Source organism: Rana temporaria, unplaced genomic scaffold (genome assembly GCF_905171775.1).
Source record: "Rana temporaria unplaced genomic scaffold, aRanTem1.1, whole genome shotgun sequence".
Taxonomy (NCBI): Eukaryota; Metazoa; Chordata; class Amphibia; order Anura; family Ranidae; genus Rana; species Rana temporaria.
In genome coordinates this window covers 16,630-32,116 of record NW_024404565.1, presented here as the reverse complement: position 1 = coordinate 32,116, position 15,487 = coordinate 16,630, and the positions used below count along the sequence as shown (strand labels likewise).

The window sequence follows — 15,487 nt, the reverse complement described above, 5'->3', positions numbered from 1 at the left end:
AGTATTGCGCAGGGGGGTATGCAGAGTATTGTAGGGGGGTATTGCAGAGTGTATTGCACAGTATTGCAGAGTATTGTAGGGGGTATGCAGAGTATTGCAGAGTATTGTAGGGGGTATGCAGAGTATTGCAGAGTATTGTAGGGGGTATGCAGAGTATTGCAGAGTATTGTAGGGGGTATGCAGAGTATTGCAGAGTATTGTAGGGGGTATGCAGAGTATTGTAGGGGGTATGCAGAGTATTGCAGAGTATTGTAAGGGGGTATGCAGAGTATTGCAGAGTATTGTAAGGGGGGGTATTGCAGGGGGTTTCAGGGATGGCTGAGCAGGGATGGATGGATCTGTGACTGCAATAGTCACAGATCCATCCACAGCACTGCTGACACCCGCGCTCCCCCCTCTCACACTACCGCTCGGTACAGAGAGAGGAGGGAGGAACCGGCGTCATCAAAAGACGCCGGTTTGTTTACATGTGATCGCTCCGTCATTGGACGGAGCGATCACATGGTAAACGGCCGCTATCAGCGGCCGTTTACCGCGATTCGTGATCGGCCGGGTCCTCTGGACCCGGCGGTCACGGATGTTCCCGTGTGCGCGTCCCAGGGGACGCGCGGGAGACGGACTCTGGGAGGACGTACATTGACGCCCTCCTAGAGTTAACCACCCGCCCTGTAGACGTATATTGTCTATAGGGCGGTTACTAAGTGGTTAAGCTTTGTGGCTTCATCCAGGAAGCTTCTTTCACTATAAATAGGGGCCCGGATTCAGAAAGAAGTTACGCCGGCGTAACTCCGAATGCGGGCCGTCGCAACTCGGCGCCTGATTCATAGAATCAGATACGCCTCACAGTCGCCTAGATACGAGCGGCGTAAGTCTCTTACGCCGTCGTATCTTAGTTGCATATTTACGCTGGCCGCTAGGTTGCGCTTCCGTTGATTTACGCTTTGAATATGGTAATGAGCTAGATACGCCGATTCAGAAACGTACGTGCGCCCGTGGCATTTTTTTACGTCATTTACGTAAGGCTTTTTTTGGCGTATAGTTACCCCTGCTCTATGAGGTGTAGCCAATGTTAGGTATGGATGTCGGGCCAGCGTCGAATTTTGCGTCGTTTGCGTAAGTCGTATGCAAATAGGGCTGTGCGTAAGTTACGTTCACGTCTAAAGCAATGACTATTTGCGGCGTAATTTGGAGCATGCGCACTGGGATATGTTCACGGACAATGCATGCGCCGTTCATTAGTAACGTCAATTACGTGGGGTCACGACTGTTTAGCATACAACACGCACGCCCCCTACCAGCCTATTTTGAATTACGCGGGACCATATACACTACACCGCCGTAACTTTGGGCGCAAGTTCTTTCTGAATACAGGACTTGACTCTCAAAGTTACGGCGGCATAGCGTATATGAGATACGCTATGCCCGCCTAAACAATCTTTTTGAATCCGGGCCAGGATGTTTAGCACCAGAACTGGATGCACACGCGCCATTGTTCATGCAACATGCGCACAATTGAGCGTACCCGCACAGAATACTGGGGGAAGTGGCTAGGCTGCGGATTGGGAAGTGGCTGGCCTTCGGATTGGGAAGTGGCTGGCCTTCGGATTGGGAAGTGGCTGGGCTGAGGATTGGGAAGTGGCTGGCCTTCGGATTGGGAAGTGGCTGGGCAGAGGATTGGGAAGTGGCTGGGCTGAGGATTGGGAAGTGGCTGGGCTGCAGATTGGGAAGTGGCTGGGCCGAGGATTGGGAAGTGGCTGGGCTGAGGATTGGGAAGTGGCTGGGCTGCAGATTGGGAAGTGGCTGGGCCGAGGATTGGGAAGTGGCTGGGCTGAGGATTGGGAAGTGGCTGGGCTGCAGATTGGGAAGTGGTTGCCCTTGGATTGGGAAGTGGCTGGGCTGAGGATTGGGAAGTGGTTGGCCTTCGGATTGGGAAGTGGTTGGCCTTCAGATTTCGGAAGTGGCTGGGCTGAGGATTGGGAAGTGGCTGGGCTGAGGATTGGGAAGTGGCTGGGCTGAGGATTGGGAAGTGGTTGGCCTTCGGATTGGGAAGTGGCTGGGCTGAGTATTGGGAAGTGGTTGGCCTTCGGATTGGGAAGTGGCTGGGCTGAGGATTGGGAAGTGGCTGGGCTGAGGATTGGGAAGTGGCTGGGCTGAGGATTGGGAAGTGGCTGGGCAGAGGATTGAGAAGTGGCTGGGCCGAGGATTGGGAAGTGGCTGGGCCGAGGATTGGGAAGTGGCTGGGCCGAGGATTGGGAAGTGGCTGGGCTGCAGATTGGGAAGTGGTTGGCCTTTGGATTGGGAAGTGGCTGGGCTGAGGATTGGGAAGTGGCTGGGCTGCAGATTGGGAAGTGGTTGCCCTTGGATTGGGAAGTGGCTGGGCTGAGGATTGGGAAGTGGTTGGCCTTCGGATTGGGAAGTGGCTGGGCTGAGTATTGGGAAGTGGCTGGGCTGAGGATTGGGAAGTGGCTGGGCTGAGGATTGGGAAGTGGCTGGACTGAGGATTGGGAAGTGGCTGGGCTGCGGATTGGGAAGTGGTTGGCCTTCGGATTGGGAAGTGGCTGGGCTGAGGATTGGGAAGTGGCTGGGCTGAGGATTGGGAAGTGGTTGGGGTGCGGATTTGGAAGTGGTTGGGGTGCGGATTTGGAAGTGGTTGGGGTGCAGATTGGGAAGTGGTTGGCCTTCGGATTGGGAAGTGGCTGGGCTGAGGATTGGGAAGTGGCTGGGCTGAGGATTGGGAAGTGGCTGGGCTGAGGATTGGGAAGTGGCTGGGCTGAGGATTGGGAAGTGGCTGGGCTGAGGATTGGGAAGTGGCTGGGCCAAGGATTGGGAAGTGGCTGGGCCGAGGATTGGGAAGTGGCTGGGCTGAGGATTGGGAAGTGGCTGGGCTGCAGATTGGGAAGTGGTTGGCCTTCGAATTGGGAAGTGGCTGGGCTGAGGATTGGGAAGTGGTTGGGGTGCGGATTGGGAAGTGGTTGGGGTGCGGAATGGGAAGTGGTTGGCCTTCGGATTGGGAAGTGGCTGGGCTGAGGATTGGGAAGTGGCTGGGCTGAGGATTGGGAAGTGGCTGGGCTGAGGATTGGGAAGTGGTTGGCCTTCGGATTGGGAAGTGGTTGGGCTGAGGATTGGGAAGTGGCTGGACTGAGGATTGGGAAGTGGTTGGCCTTCGGATTGGGAAGTGGCTGGGCTGAGGATTGGGAAGTGGCTGGGCTGAGGATTGGGAAGTGGCTGGGCTGAGGATTGGGAGGTGGTTGGGCTGAGGATTGGGAAGTGGCTGGGCTGAGGATTGGGAAGTGGTTGGCTTTCGGATTGGGAAGTGGCTGGGCTGAGGATTGGGAAGTGGCTGGGCTGAGGATTGGGAAGTGGTTGGCCTTCGGATTGGGAAGTGGCTGGGCTGCGGATTTGGAAGTGGCTGGGCTGAGGATTGGGAAGTGGTTGGCCTTCGGATTGGGAAGTGGTTGGCCTTCGGATTGGGAAGTGGCTGGGCTGAGGATTGGGAAGTGGCTGGGCTGAGGATTGGGAAGTGGCTGGGCTGAGGATTGGGAAGTGGCTGGGCTGTGGATTGGGAAGTGGTTGGCCTTCGGATTGGGAAGTGGCTGGGCTGAGGATTGGGAAGTGGCTGGGCTGAGGATAGGGAAGTGGCTGGGCTGAGGATTGGGAAGTGGTTGACCTGTGTATTGGGAAGTGGCTGGACTGAGGATTGGGAAGTGGTTGGCCTTCGGATTGGGAAGTGGCTGGGCTGAGGATTGGGAAGTGGCTGGGCTGAGGATTGGGAAGTGGCTGGGCTGAGGATTGGGAGGTGGTTGGGCTGAGGATTGGGAAGTGGCTGGGCTGAGGATTGGGAAGTGGTTGGCTTTCGGATTGGGAAGTGGCTGGGCTGAGGATTGGGAAGTGGCTGGGCTGAGGATTGGGAAGTGGCTGGGCTAAGGATTGAGAAGTGGCTGGGCTGAGGATTGGGAAGTGGTTGGCCTTCGGATTGGGAAGTGGTTGGCCTTCGGATTGGGAAGTGTCTGGGCTGAGGATTGGGAAGTGGCTGGGCTGAGGATTGGGAAGTGGCTGGGCTGAAGATTGGGAAGTGGCTGGGCTGTGGATTGGGAAGTGGTTAGCCTTCGGATTGGGAAGTGGCTGGGCTGTGGATTGGGAAGTGGCTGGGCTGCGGATTGGGAAGTGGTTGGCATTCAGATTGGGAAGTGGTTGGCCTTCGGATTGGGAAGTGGTTGGCCTTCGGATTGGGAAGTGGCTGGGCTGAGGATTGGGAAGTGGCTGTGCTGAGGATTGGGAAGTGGCTGGGCTGCGGATTGGGAAGGGGTTGGCCTTCGGATTGGGAAGTGGTTGGCCTTCGGATTGGGGAGTGGCTGGGCCGAGGATTGGGAAGTGGCTGGGCCGAGGATTGGGAAGTGGCTGGGCTGAGGATTGGGAAGTGGTTGGCCTTCGGATTGGGAAGTGGCTGGGCTGAGGATTGGGACGTGGCTGGGCTGAGGATTGGGAAGTGGCTGGGCTGAGGATTGGGAAGTGGTTGGCCTTCGGATTGGGTAGTGGCTGGGCTGCGGATTTGGAAGTGGCTGGGCTGAGGATTGGGAAGTGGCTGGGCTGAGGATTGGGAAGTGGTTGGTCTTCGGATTGGGAAGTGGCTGGGCTGCGGATTTGCAAGTGGCTGGGCTGAGGATTGGGAAGTGGTTGGCCTTCGGATTGGGAAGTGGCTGGGCTGAGGACTGGGAAGTGGCTGGGCTGAGGATTGGGAAGTGGTTGGTCTTCAAATTGGGAAGTGGCTGGGCTGAGGATTGGGAAGTGGTAAGCCTTCGGATTGGGAAGTGGCTGGGCTGCGGATTTGGAAGTGGCTGGGCTGAGGATTGGGAAGTGGTTGGCCTTCGGATTGGGAAGTGGCTGGGCTGCGGATTTGGAAGTGGCTGGGCTGAGGATTGGGAAGTGGCTGGGCTGAGGATTGGGAAGTGGCTGGGCTGAGGATTGGGAAGTGGTTGGGGTGCGGATTGGGAAGTGGTTGGGGTGCGGAATGGGAAGTGGTTGGCCTTCGGATTGGGAAGTGGCTGGGCTGAGGCTTGGGAAGTGGCTGGGCTGAGGATTGGGAAGTGGCTGGGCTGAAGATTGGGAAGTGGTTGGCCTTCGGATTGGGAAGTGGCTGGGCTGAGGATTGGGAAGTGGCTGGGCTGAGGATTGGGAAGTGGCTGGGCTGAAGATTGGGAAGTGGTTGGCCTTCGGATTGGGAAGTGGCTGGGCTGAGGATTGGGAAGTGGCTGGGCTGAGGATTGGGAAGTGGCTGGGCTGAGGATTGGGAAGTGGCTGGGCTGAGGATTGGGAAGTGGTTGGGCTGAGGATTGGGAAGTGGCTGGGCTGAGGATTGGGAAGTGGTTGGGCTGAGGATTGGGAAGTGGTTGGGCTGAGGATTGGGAAGTGGCTGGGCTGAGGATTGGGAAGTGGCTGGGCTGAGGATTGGGAAGTGGCTGGGCTGAGGATTGGGAAGTGGCTGGGCTAAGGATTGGGAAGTGGCTGGGCTGAGGATTGGGAAGTGGCTGGGCTGAGGATTGGGAAGTGGCTGGGCTGAAGATTGGGAAGTGGCTGGGCTGAGGATTGGGAAGTGGCTGGCCTTCGGATTGGGAAGTGGCTGGGCTGAGGATTGGGACGTGGCTGGGCTGAGGATTGGGAAGTGGCTGGGCTGAGGATTGGGAAGTGGTTGGCCTTCGGATTGGGTAGTGGCTGGGCTGCGGATTTGGAAGTGGCTGGGCTGAGGATTGGGAAGTGGCTGGGCTGAGGATTGGGAAGTGGTTGGTCTTCGGATTGGGAAGTGGCTGGGCTGCGGATTTGCAAGTGGCTGGGCTGAGGATTGGGAAGTGGTTGGCCTTCGGATTGGGAAGTGGCTGGGCTGAGGACTGGGAAGTGGCTGGGCTGAGGATTGGGAAGTGGTTGGTCTTCAAATTGGGAAGTGGCTGGGCTGAGGATTGGGAAGTGGTAAGCCTTCGGATTGGGAAGTGGCTGGGCTGCGGATTTGGAAGTGGCTGGGCTGAGGATTGGGAAGTGGCTGGGCTGAGGATTGGGAAGTGGTTGGTCTTCGGATTGGGAAGTGGCTGGGCTGCGGATTTGCAAGTGGCTGGGCTGAGGATTGGGAAGTGGTTGGCCTTCGGATTGGGAAGTGGCTGGGCTGAGGACTGGGAAGTGGCTGGGCTGAGGATTGGGAAGTGGTTGGTCTTCAAATTGGGAAGTGGCTGGGCTGAGGATTGGGAAGTGGTAAGCCTTCGGATTGGGAAGTGGCTGGGCTGCGGATTTGGAAGTGGCTGGGCTGAGGATTGGGAAGTGGTTGGCCTTCGGATTGGGAAGTGGCTGGGCTGCGGATTTGGAAGTGGCTGGGCTGAGGATTGGGAAGTGGCTGGGCTGAGGATTGGGAAGTGGCTGGGCTGAGGATTGGGAAGTGGTTGGGGTGCGGATTGGGAAGTGGTTGGGGTGCGGAATGGGAAGTGGTTGGCCTTCGGATTGGGAAGTGGCTGGGCTGAGGATTGGGAAGTGGCTGGGCTGAGGATTGGGAAGTGGCTGGGCTGAGGATTGGGAAGTGGTTGGCCTTCGGATTGGGAAGTGGCTGGGCTGAGGATTGGGAAGTGGCTGGGCTGAGGATTGGGAAGTGGCTGGGCTGAGGATTGGGAAGTGGTTGGCCTTCGGATTGGGAAGTGGCTGGGCTGAGGATTGGGAAGTGGCTGGGCTGAGGATTGGGAAGTGGCTGGGCTGAGGATTGGGAAGTGGTTGGCCTTCGGATTGGGAAGTGGCTGGGCTGAGGATTGGGAAGTGGCTGGGCTGAGGATTGGGAAGTGGTTGGCCTTCGGATTGGGAAGTGGCTGGGCTGAGGATTGGGAAGTGGCTGGGCTGAGGATTGGGAAGTGGCTGGGCTGAGGATTGGGAAGTGGCTGGGCTGAGGATTGGGAAGTGGTTGGCCTTCGGATTGGGAAGTGGTTGGCCTTCGGATTGGGAAGTGGCTGGGCTGAGGATTGGGAAGTGGCTGGGCTGAGGATTGGGAAGTGGTTGGGCTGAGGATTGGGAAGTGGCTGGGCTGAGGATTGGGAAGTGGTTGGGCTGAGGATTGGGAAGTGGTTGGGCTGAGGATTGGGAAGTGGCTGGGCTGAGGATTGGGAAGTGGCTGGGCTGAGGATTGGGAAGTGGCTGGGCTGAGGATTGGGAAGTGGCTGGGCTGAGGATTGGGAAGTGGCTGGGCTGAGGATTGGGAAGTGGCTGGGCTGAGGATTGGGAAGTGGCTGGGCTGAAGATTGGGAAGTGGCTGGGCTGAGGATTGGGAAGTGGCTGGCCTTCGGATTGGGAAGTGGCTGGGCTGAGGATTGGGACGTGGCTGGGCTGAGGATTGGGAAGTGGCTGGGCTGAGGATTGGGAAGTGGTTGGCCTTCGGATTGGGTAGTGGCTGGGCTGCGGATTTGGAAGTGGCTGGGCTGAGGATTGGGAAGTGGCTGGGCTGAGGATTGGGAAGTGGTTGGTCTTCGGATTGGGAAGTGGCTGGGCTGCGGATTTGCAAGTGGCTGGGCTGAGGATTGGGAAGTGGTTGGCCTTCGGATTGGGAAGTGGCTGGGCTGAGGACTGGGAAGTGGCTGGGCTGAGGATTGGGAAGTGGTTGGTCTTCAAATTGGGAAGTGGCTGGGCTGAGGATTGGGAAGTGGTAAGCCTTCGGATTGGGAAGTGGCTGGGCTGCGGATTTGGAAGTGGCTGGGCTGAGGATTGGGAAGTGGTTGGCCTTCGGATTGGGAAGTGGCTGGGCTGCGGATTTGGAAGTGGCTGGGCTGAGGATTGGGAAGTGGCTGGGCTGAGGATTGGGAAGTGGCTGGGCTGAGGATTGGGAAGTGGTTGGGGTGCGGATTGGGAAGTGGTTGGGGTGCGGAATGGGAAGTGGTTGGCCTTCGGATTGGGAAGTGGCTGGGCTGAGGATTGGGAAGTGGCTGGGCTGAGGATTGGGAAGTGGCTGGGCTGAAGATTGGGAAGTGGTTGGCCTTCGGATTGGGAAGTGGCTGGGCTGAGGATTGGGAAGTGGCTGGGCTGAGGATTGGGAAGTGGCTGGGCTGAAGATTGGGAAGTGGTTGGCCTTCGGATTGGGAAGTGGCTGGGCTGAGGATTGGGAAGTGGCTGGGCTGAGGATTGGGAAGTGGCTGGGCTGAAGATTGGGAAGTGGTTGGCCTTCGGATTGGGAAGTGGCTGGGCTGAGGATTGGGAAGTGGCTGGGCTGAGGATTGGGAAGTGGTTGGCCTTCGGATTGGGAAGTGGCTGGGCTGAGGATTGGGAAGTGGCTGGGCTGAGGATTGGGAAGTGGCTGGGCTGAGGATTGGGAAGTGGCTGGGCTGAGGATTGGGAAGTGGTTGGCCTTCGGATTGGGAAGTGGTTGGCCTTCGGATTGGGAAGTGGCTGGGCTGAGGATTGGGAAGTGGCTGGGCTGAGGATTGGGAAGTGGTTGGGCTGAGGATTGGGAAGTGGCTGGGCTGAGGATTGGGAAGTGGTTGGGCTGAGGATTGGGAAGTGGTTGGGCTGAGGATTGGGAAGTGGCTGGGCTGAGGATTGGGAAGTGGCTGGGCTGAGGATTGGGAAGTGGCTGGGCTGAGGATTGGGAAGTGGCTGGGCTAAGGATTGGGAAGTGGCTGGGCTGAGGATTGGGAAGTGGCTGGGCTGAGGATTGGGAAGTGGCTGGGCTGAGGATTGGGAAGTGGCTGGGCTGAGGATTGGGAAGTGGCTGGGCTGAGGATTGGGAAGTGGCTGGGCTGAAGATTGGGAAGTGGCTGGGCTGAAGATTGGGAAGTGGTTGGCCTTCGGATTGGGAAGTGGCTGGGCTGAGGATTGGGAAGTGGCTGGGCTGAGGATTGGGAAGTGGTTGGCCTTCGGATTGGGAAGTGGCTGGGCTGAGGATTGGGAAGTGGCTGGGCTGAGGATTGGGAAGTGGCTGGGCTGAGGATAGGGAAGTGGCTGGGCTGAGGATTGGGAAGTGGCTAGGCTGAGGATTGGGAAGTGGTTGGCCTTCGAATTGGGAAGTGGCTGGGCTGAAGATTGGGAAGTGGCTGGGCTGTGGATTGGGAAGTGGTTGGGCTGCGGATTAGGAAGTGGTTGGCCTTTGGATTGGGAAGTGGTTGGCCTTCGGATTGGGAAGTGGCTGGGCTGAGGATTGGGAAGTGGCTGGGCTGAGGATTGGGAAGTGGCTGGGCTGTGGATTGGGAAGTGGCTGGGCTGAGGATTGGGAAGTGGTTGGCCTTCGGATTGGGAAGTGGCTGGGCTGAGGATTGGGAAGTGGTTGGCCTTCGGATTGGGAAGTGGCTGGGCGGCGGATTGGGAAGTGGTTGGCCTTCGGATTGGGAAGTGGTTGGCCTTCGGATTGGGAAGTGGCTGGGCTAAGGATTGGGAAGTGGTTGGCCTTCGGATTGGGAAGTGGCTGGGCTGAGGATTGGGAAGTGGTTGGCCTGTGTATTGGCGCTCCTCTGTTATGGGAAGACACATTGGGAAGTGGTTGGCCTTCGGATTGGGAAGTGGTTGGCCTTCGGATTGGGAAGTGGCTGGGCTGAGGATTGGGAAGTGGTTGGCCTTCGGATTGGGAAGCGGCTGGGCTGAGGATTGGGAAGTGGCTGGGCTGAGGATTGGGAAGTGGCTGGCCTTAGGATTGGGAAGTGGCTGGCCTTAGGATTGGGAAGTGGCTGGGCTGAGGATTGGGAAGTGGCTGGGCTGAGGATTGGGAAGTGGCTGGGCTGAGGATTGGGAATTGGTTGGCCTTCGGATTGGGAATTGGTTGGCCTTCGGATTGGGAAGTGGCTGGGCTGAGGATTGGGAAGTGGCTGGGCTGAGGATTGGGAAGTGGCTGGCCTTAGGATTGGGAAGTGGCTGGGCTGAGGATTGGGAAGTGGCTGGGCTGAGGATTGGGAAGTGGCTGGGCTGAGGATTGGGAAGTGGCTGGGCTGAGGATTGGGAAGTGGCTGGGCTGAGGATTGGGAAGTGGTTGGCCTTCGGATTGGGAAGTGGCTGGGCTGAGGATTGGGAAGTGGCTGGGCTGCGGATTGGGAAGTGGTTGGCCTTCGGATTGGGAAGTGGCTGGGCCTTCGGATTGGGAAGTGGCTGGGCTGAGGATTGGGAAGTGGTTGGCCTTCGGATTGGGAAGTGGCTGGGCTGAGGATTGGGAAGTGGTTGGCCTTCGGATTGGGAAGTGGCTGGGCCTTCGGATTGGGAAGTGGCTGGGCTGCGGATTGGGAAGTGGTTGGCCTTCGGATTGGGAAGTGGCAGGGCTGAGGATTGGGAAGTGGCTGGGCTGAGGATTGGGAGGTGGTTGGGCTGAGGATTGGGAAGTGGCTGGGCTGAGGATTGGGAAGTGGCTGGGCTGAGGATTGGGAAGTGGCTGGGCTGAGGATTGGGAAGTGGTTGGCCTTCGGATTGGGAAGTGGCTGGGCTGAGGATTGGGAAGTGGCTGGGCTGAGGATTGGGAAGTGGCTGGGCTGAGGATTGGGAAGTGGCTGGGCTGAGGATTGGGAAGTGGCTGGGCTGTGGATTGGGAAGTGGCTGGGCTGAGGATTGGGAAGTGGCTGGGCTGAGGATTGGGAAGTGGTTGGGCTGAGGATTGGGAAGTGGCTGGGCCGAGGATTGGGAAGTGGCTGGGCTGAGGATTGGGAAGTGGCTGGGCTGCGGATTGGGAAGTGGCTGGGCCGAGGATTGGGAAGTGGCTGGGCTGAGGATTGGGAAGTGGCTGGGCTGAGGATTGGGAAGTGGTTGGCCTTCGGATTGGGAAGTGGCGGGGCCGAGGATTGGGAAGTGGCTGGGCTGGGGATTGGGAAGTGGTTGGCCTTCGGATTGGGAAGTGGTTGGCCTTCGGATTGGGAAGTGGCTGGGCTGAGGATTGGGAAGTGGTTGGCCTTCGGATTGGGAAGTGGCTGGGCTGAGGATTGGGAAGTGGCTGGGCCGAGGATTGGGAAGTGGTGGGCCTTCGGATTGGGAAGTGGCTGGGCTACGTATTGGGAAGTGGCTGAGCTGCATATTGGGAAGTGGCTGGGCTGAGGATTGGGAAGTGGCTGGGCTACGGATTGGAAAGTGGCTGGGCTGAGGATTGGGAAGTGGTTGGCCTTCGGATTGGGAAGTGGTTGGCCTTCGGATTGGGAAGTGGCTGGCCTTCGGATTGGGAAGTGGCTGGCCTTCGGATTGGGAAGTGGTTGGCCTTCGGATTGGGAAGTGGCTGGGCTGAGGATTGGGAAGTGGCTGGCCTTCGGATTGGGAAGTGGCTGGCCTTCGGATTGGGAAGTGGCTGGCCTTCGGATTGGGAAGTGGCTGGCCTTCGGATTGGGAAGTGGCTGAGCTGAGGATTGGGAAGTGGCTGGCCTTCGGATTGGGAAGTGGCTGGGCTGAGGATTGGGAAGTGGCTGGCCTTCGGATTGGGAAGTGGCTGGGCTGAGGATTGGGAAGTGGCTGGCCTTCGGATTGGGAAGTGGCTGGGCTGAGGATTGGGAAGTGGCTGGGCTGAGGATTGGGAAGTGGCTGGCCTTCGGATTGGGAAGTGGTTGGCCTGTGTATTGGCGCTCCTCTGTTCTAGGAAGACACAGATACTTCGGATTGGGAAGTGGCTGGCCTTCGGATTGGGAAGTGGTTGGCCTTCGGATTGGGAAGTGGCTGGGCTGAGGATTGGGAAGTGGCTGGGCTGAGGATTGGGAAGTGGTGGGCTGAGGATTGGGAAGTGGTTGGCCTGTGTATTGGCGCTCCTCTGTTCTGGGAAGACACAGATACATGTAAAGCAGCAATTCAAAAATCTATTTAAAAAATAGCAAAAATAATTCACATAAAACCTTCATATCCTTGAATTGTCCTCTTCGGGAATCATTTGGGAACTTGGAGGGACTTTGTAACCCACATGGCGTTCTTTTTTTTCTTCCCCCAGCTGCTGGTTGTTGTCGGTCTGCTCGGTATCGCCATGGTGATTGTGACGGTGGGTGAGTATTATGGGACGATCAGTTACAGAGGAAATGATAGAAAGGTAACAGAACTAATGCCGCGTACACACGATCGGTCAATTTGATGAGAACGGTCTGATGGACCGTATTCATCAGAACAAACCGATCGTGTGTAGGCCCCATCGGTTATTTATCCATCGGTTAAAAAATGTGAAACTTGTTTTAAAATTAACTTGGTTAAAAACCCGCGCATGCTCAGAATCAAGTCGACGCATGCTTGGAAGCATTGAACATTTTTTTCAGCACGTCGTTGTGTTTTACGTCACCGCGTTCTGAAACGATCGGTTTTTTAACTGATGGTGTGTAGGCACGACTGATCATCAGTCAGCTTCATCGGTTAACTGATGGAAAAATACATCAGACCGTTCTCATCGGATTGACCGATCGTGTGTACAGGGCATTGGACTCACCTGGAAAGTTCTCTATGGAGGTCTCTATGGAACTCTCTATGGAGCTCTCTATGGAGGTCTCTATGGAGGTCTCTATGGAGGTCTCTATGGAGGTCTCTATGGAGGTCTCTATGGAATTCTCTATGGAGCTCTCTATGGAGGTCTCTATGGAGGTCTCTATGGAATTCTCTATGGAGCTCTCTATGGAGTTCTCTATGGAACTCTCTATGGAGCTCTCTATGGGGTTCTCTATGGAGATCTCTATGGAGGTCTCTATGGAGGTCTCTATGGAATTCTCTATGGAGCTCTCTATGGAGCTCTCTATGGAGCTCTCTATGGAGCTCTCTATGGGGTTCTCTATGGAGTTCTCTATGAAGTTCTCTATGGAACTCTCTATGGAGTTCTCTATGGAGGTCTCTATGGAGTTATCTATGAAATTCTCTATGGAGTTCTCTATGGAGGTCTCTATGGAGTTATCTATGAAATTCTCTATGGAGGTCTCTATGGAGTTCTCTATGGAGGTCTCTATGGAGTTCTCTATGGAACTCTCTATGGAGCTCTCTATGGAGTTCTCTATGGAGGTCTCTATGGAATTCTCTATGGAACTCTCTATGGAGCTTTCTATGGAGTTCTCTATGGAGCTCTCTACGGAGCTTTCTATGGAATTCTCTATGGAGGTCTCTATGGAGCTCTCTATGGAGTTCTCTATGGAGGTCTCTATGGAGCTCTCTATGGAATTCTCTATGGAACTCTCTATGGAGGTCTCTATGGAGTTCTCTATGGAGGTCTCTATGGAATTCTCTATGGAGGTCTCTATGGAGGTCTCTATGGAGGTCTCTATGGAATTCTCTATGGAGTTCTCTATGGAATTCTCTATGGAGCTCTCTATGGAGTTCTCTATGGAGCTCTCTATGGAGTTCTCTATGGAGGTCTCTATGGAGCTCTCTATGGAGTTCTCTATGGAGGTCTCTATGGAGCTCTCTATGAAGTTCTCTATGGAGGTCGCATTGGAATTCTCTATGCAGCTCTCTATGGAGTTATCTATGCAACACTCTATGGAACACTGTATGGAGGTCTCTATGGAATTCTCTATGGAGCTCTCTATGGAGTTCTCTATGGAGGTCTCTATGGAGTTCTCTATGGAGTTCTCTATGGAGGTCGCTATGGAATTCTCTATGGAGCTCTCTATGGAGTTATCTATGCAACACTCTATGGAGTTTTCTATGGAATTCTCTATGGAGTTCTCTATGGAGTTCTCTATGGAAGTCTCTATGGAGTTCTCTATGGAGGTCTCTATGGAGGTCTCTATGGAGTTCTCTATGGAGGTCTCTATGGAACTCTCTATGGAGCTCTCTATGGAATTCTCTATGGAGTTCTCTATGGAGTTCTCTATGGAATTCTCTATGGAGGTCTCTGTGGAGTTCTCTATGGAGGTCGCTATGGAATTCTCTATGGAGCTCTCTATGGAGTTATATATGCAACACTCTATGGAACACTGTATGAAGGTCTCTATGGAATTCTCTATGGAGCTCTCTATGGAGTTCTCTATGGAGGTCTCTATGGAGTTCTCTATGGAGGTCGCTATGGAATTCTCTATGGAGCTCTCTATGGAGTTATCTATGCAACACTCTATGGAACACTGTATGAAGGTCTCTATGGAATTCTCTATGGAGCTCTCTATGGAGTTCTCTATGGAGGTCTCTATGGAGCTCTCTATGGAGTTCTCTATGGAGTTTTCTATGGAGTTCTCTATGGAGGTCTCTATGGAGCTCTCTATGGAGCTCTCTATGGAATTCTCTATGGAATTCTCTATGGAGTTCTCTATGGAGGTCGCTATGGAATTCTCTATGGAGCTCTCTATGGAGTTCTCTATGGAGGTCTCTATGGAGCTCTCTATGGAATTCTCTATGGAGCTCTCTATGGAGTTATCTATGCAACACTCTATGGAACACTCTATGGAGGTCTCTATGGAATTCTCTATGGAGCTCTCTATGGAGTTCTCTATGGAGGTCTCTATGGAGTTCTCTATGGAGGTCGCTATGGAATTCTCTATGGAGCTCTCTATGGAGTTATCTATGCAACACTCTATGGAACACTCTATGGAGTTTTCTATGGAATTCTCTATGGAGTTCTCTATGGAGGTCTCTATGGAGTTCTCTATGGAGGTCTCTATGGAGTTCTCTATGGAGGTCTCTATGGAGTTCTCTATGGAGGTCTCTATGGAACTCTCTATGGAGCTCTCTATGGAGTTCTCTATGGAATTCTCTATGGAGTTCTCTATGGAGGTCTCTATGGAGTTCTCTATGGAGGTCTCTATGGAGTTCTCTATGGAGTTCTCTATGGAGGTCTCTATGGAGTTCTCTATGGAGGTCTCTATGGAGGTCTCTATGGAGCTCTCTATGGAGGTCTCTGTGGAGGTCTCTATGGAACTCTCTATGGAGCTCTCTATGGAGCTCTCTATTGAATTCTCTATGGAACTCTCTATGGAGCTCTCTATGGAGGTCTCTATGGAGGTCTCTATGGAGTTCTCTATGGAATTCTCTATGGAGCTCTCTATGGAGCTCTCTATGGAGGTCTCTATGGAGTTCTCTATGGAATTCTCTATGGAGCTCTCTATGGAGCTCTCTATGGAGTTTTCTATGGAATTCTCTATGGAGTTCTCTATGGAGCTCTCTATGGATGTCTCTATGGAGCTCTCTATGGAGTTCTCTATGGGGTTCTCTATGGAGGTCTCTATGGAGCTCTCTATGGAGGTCTCTATGGAGGTCTCTATGGAGCTCTCTATGGAGTTCTCTAAGGAGGTCTCTATGGAGCGTTCTCCGGTGGATTCCGGCCGGAGGATTTAGAACAACTTTATTGCTGTTACTTTGTATCTCATTTGTTTCAGTTTTGTTCCCCGCAGATCACATTGGTTGAATGAATTGTACATTTTGGGCCGGATTCATAAAGATTTGCGCATCTTTCTTCCGATACGTTACGCCGCTGTAACTTTGGGCGCAAGTTCTGTATTCAGAAAGAACTTGCGCCCTTAGTTACGGCGGCGTAACGTATGTGTTACGGCGTAAGCCCGCCTAATTCAAATGGGGATGTTGGGGGCGTGTTTTTTTTACATTTTACTTGACCCCGTGTTTTTGACGG

At 54.7% G+C, this 15,487-nt stretch overlaps 1 protein-coding gene across 1 annotated transcript in view; it reads left to right on the top strand.

Moving 5' to 3' along the window:
- LOC120922625 (vesicle-associated membrane protein 2-like) overlaps nt 1–15,487 on the top strand; it is a 42,966-nt gene that overhangs the window by 26,208 nt on the left and 1,271 nt on the right. Inside the window, exon 4 of the mRNA XM_040334712.1 lies at nt 11,888–11,939. Within this exon, the coding sequence (XP_040190646.1) occupies nt 11,888–11,939 (52 nt within the window). The remainder of the gene's footprint in view (nt 1–11,887; nt 11,940–15,487) is intronic.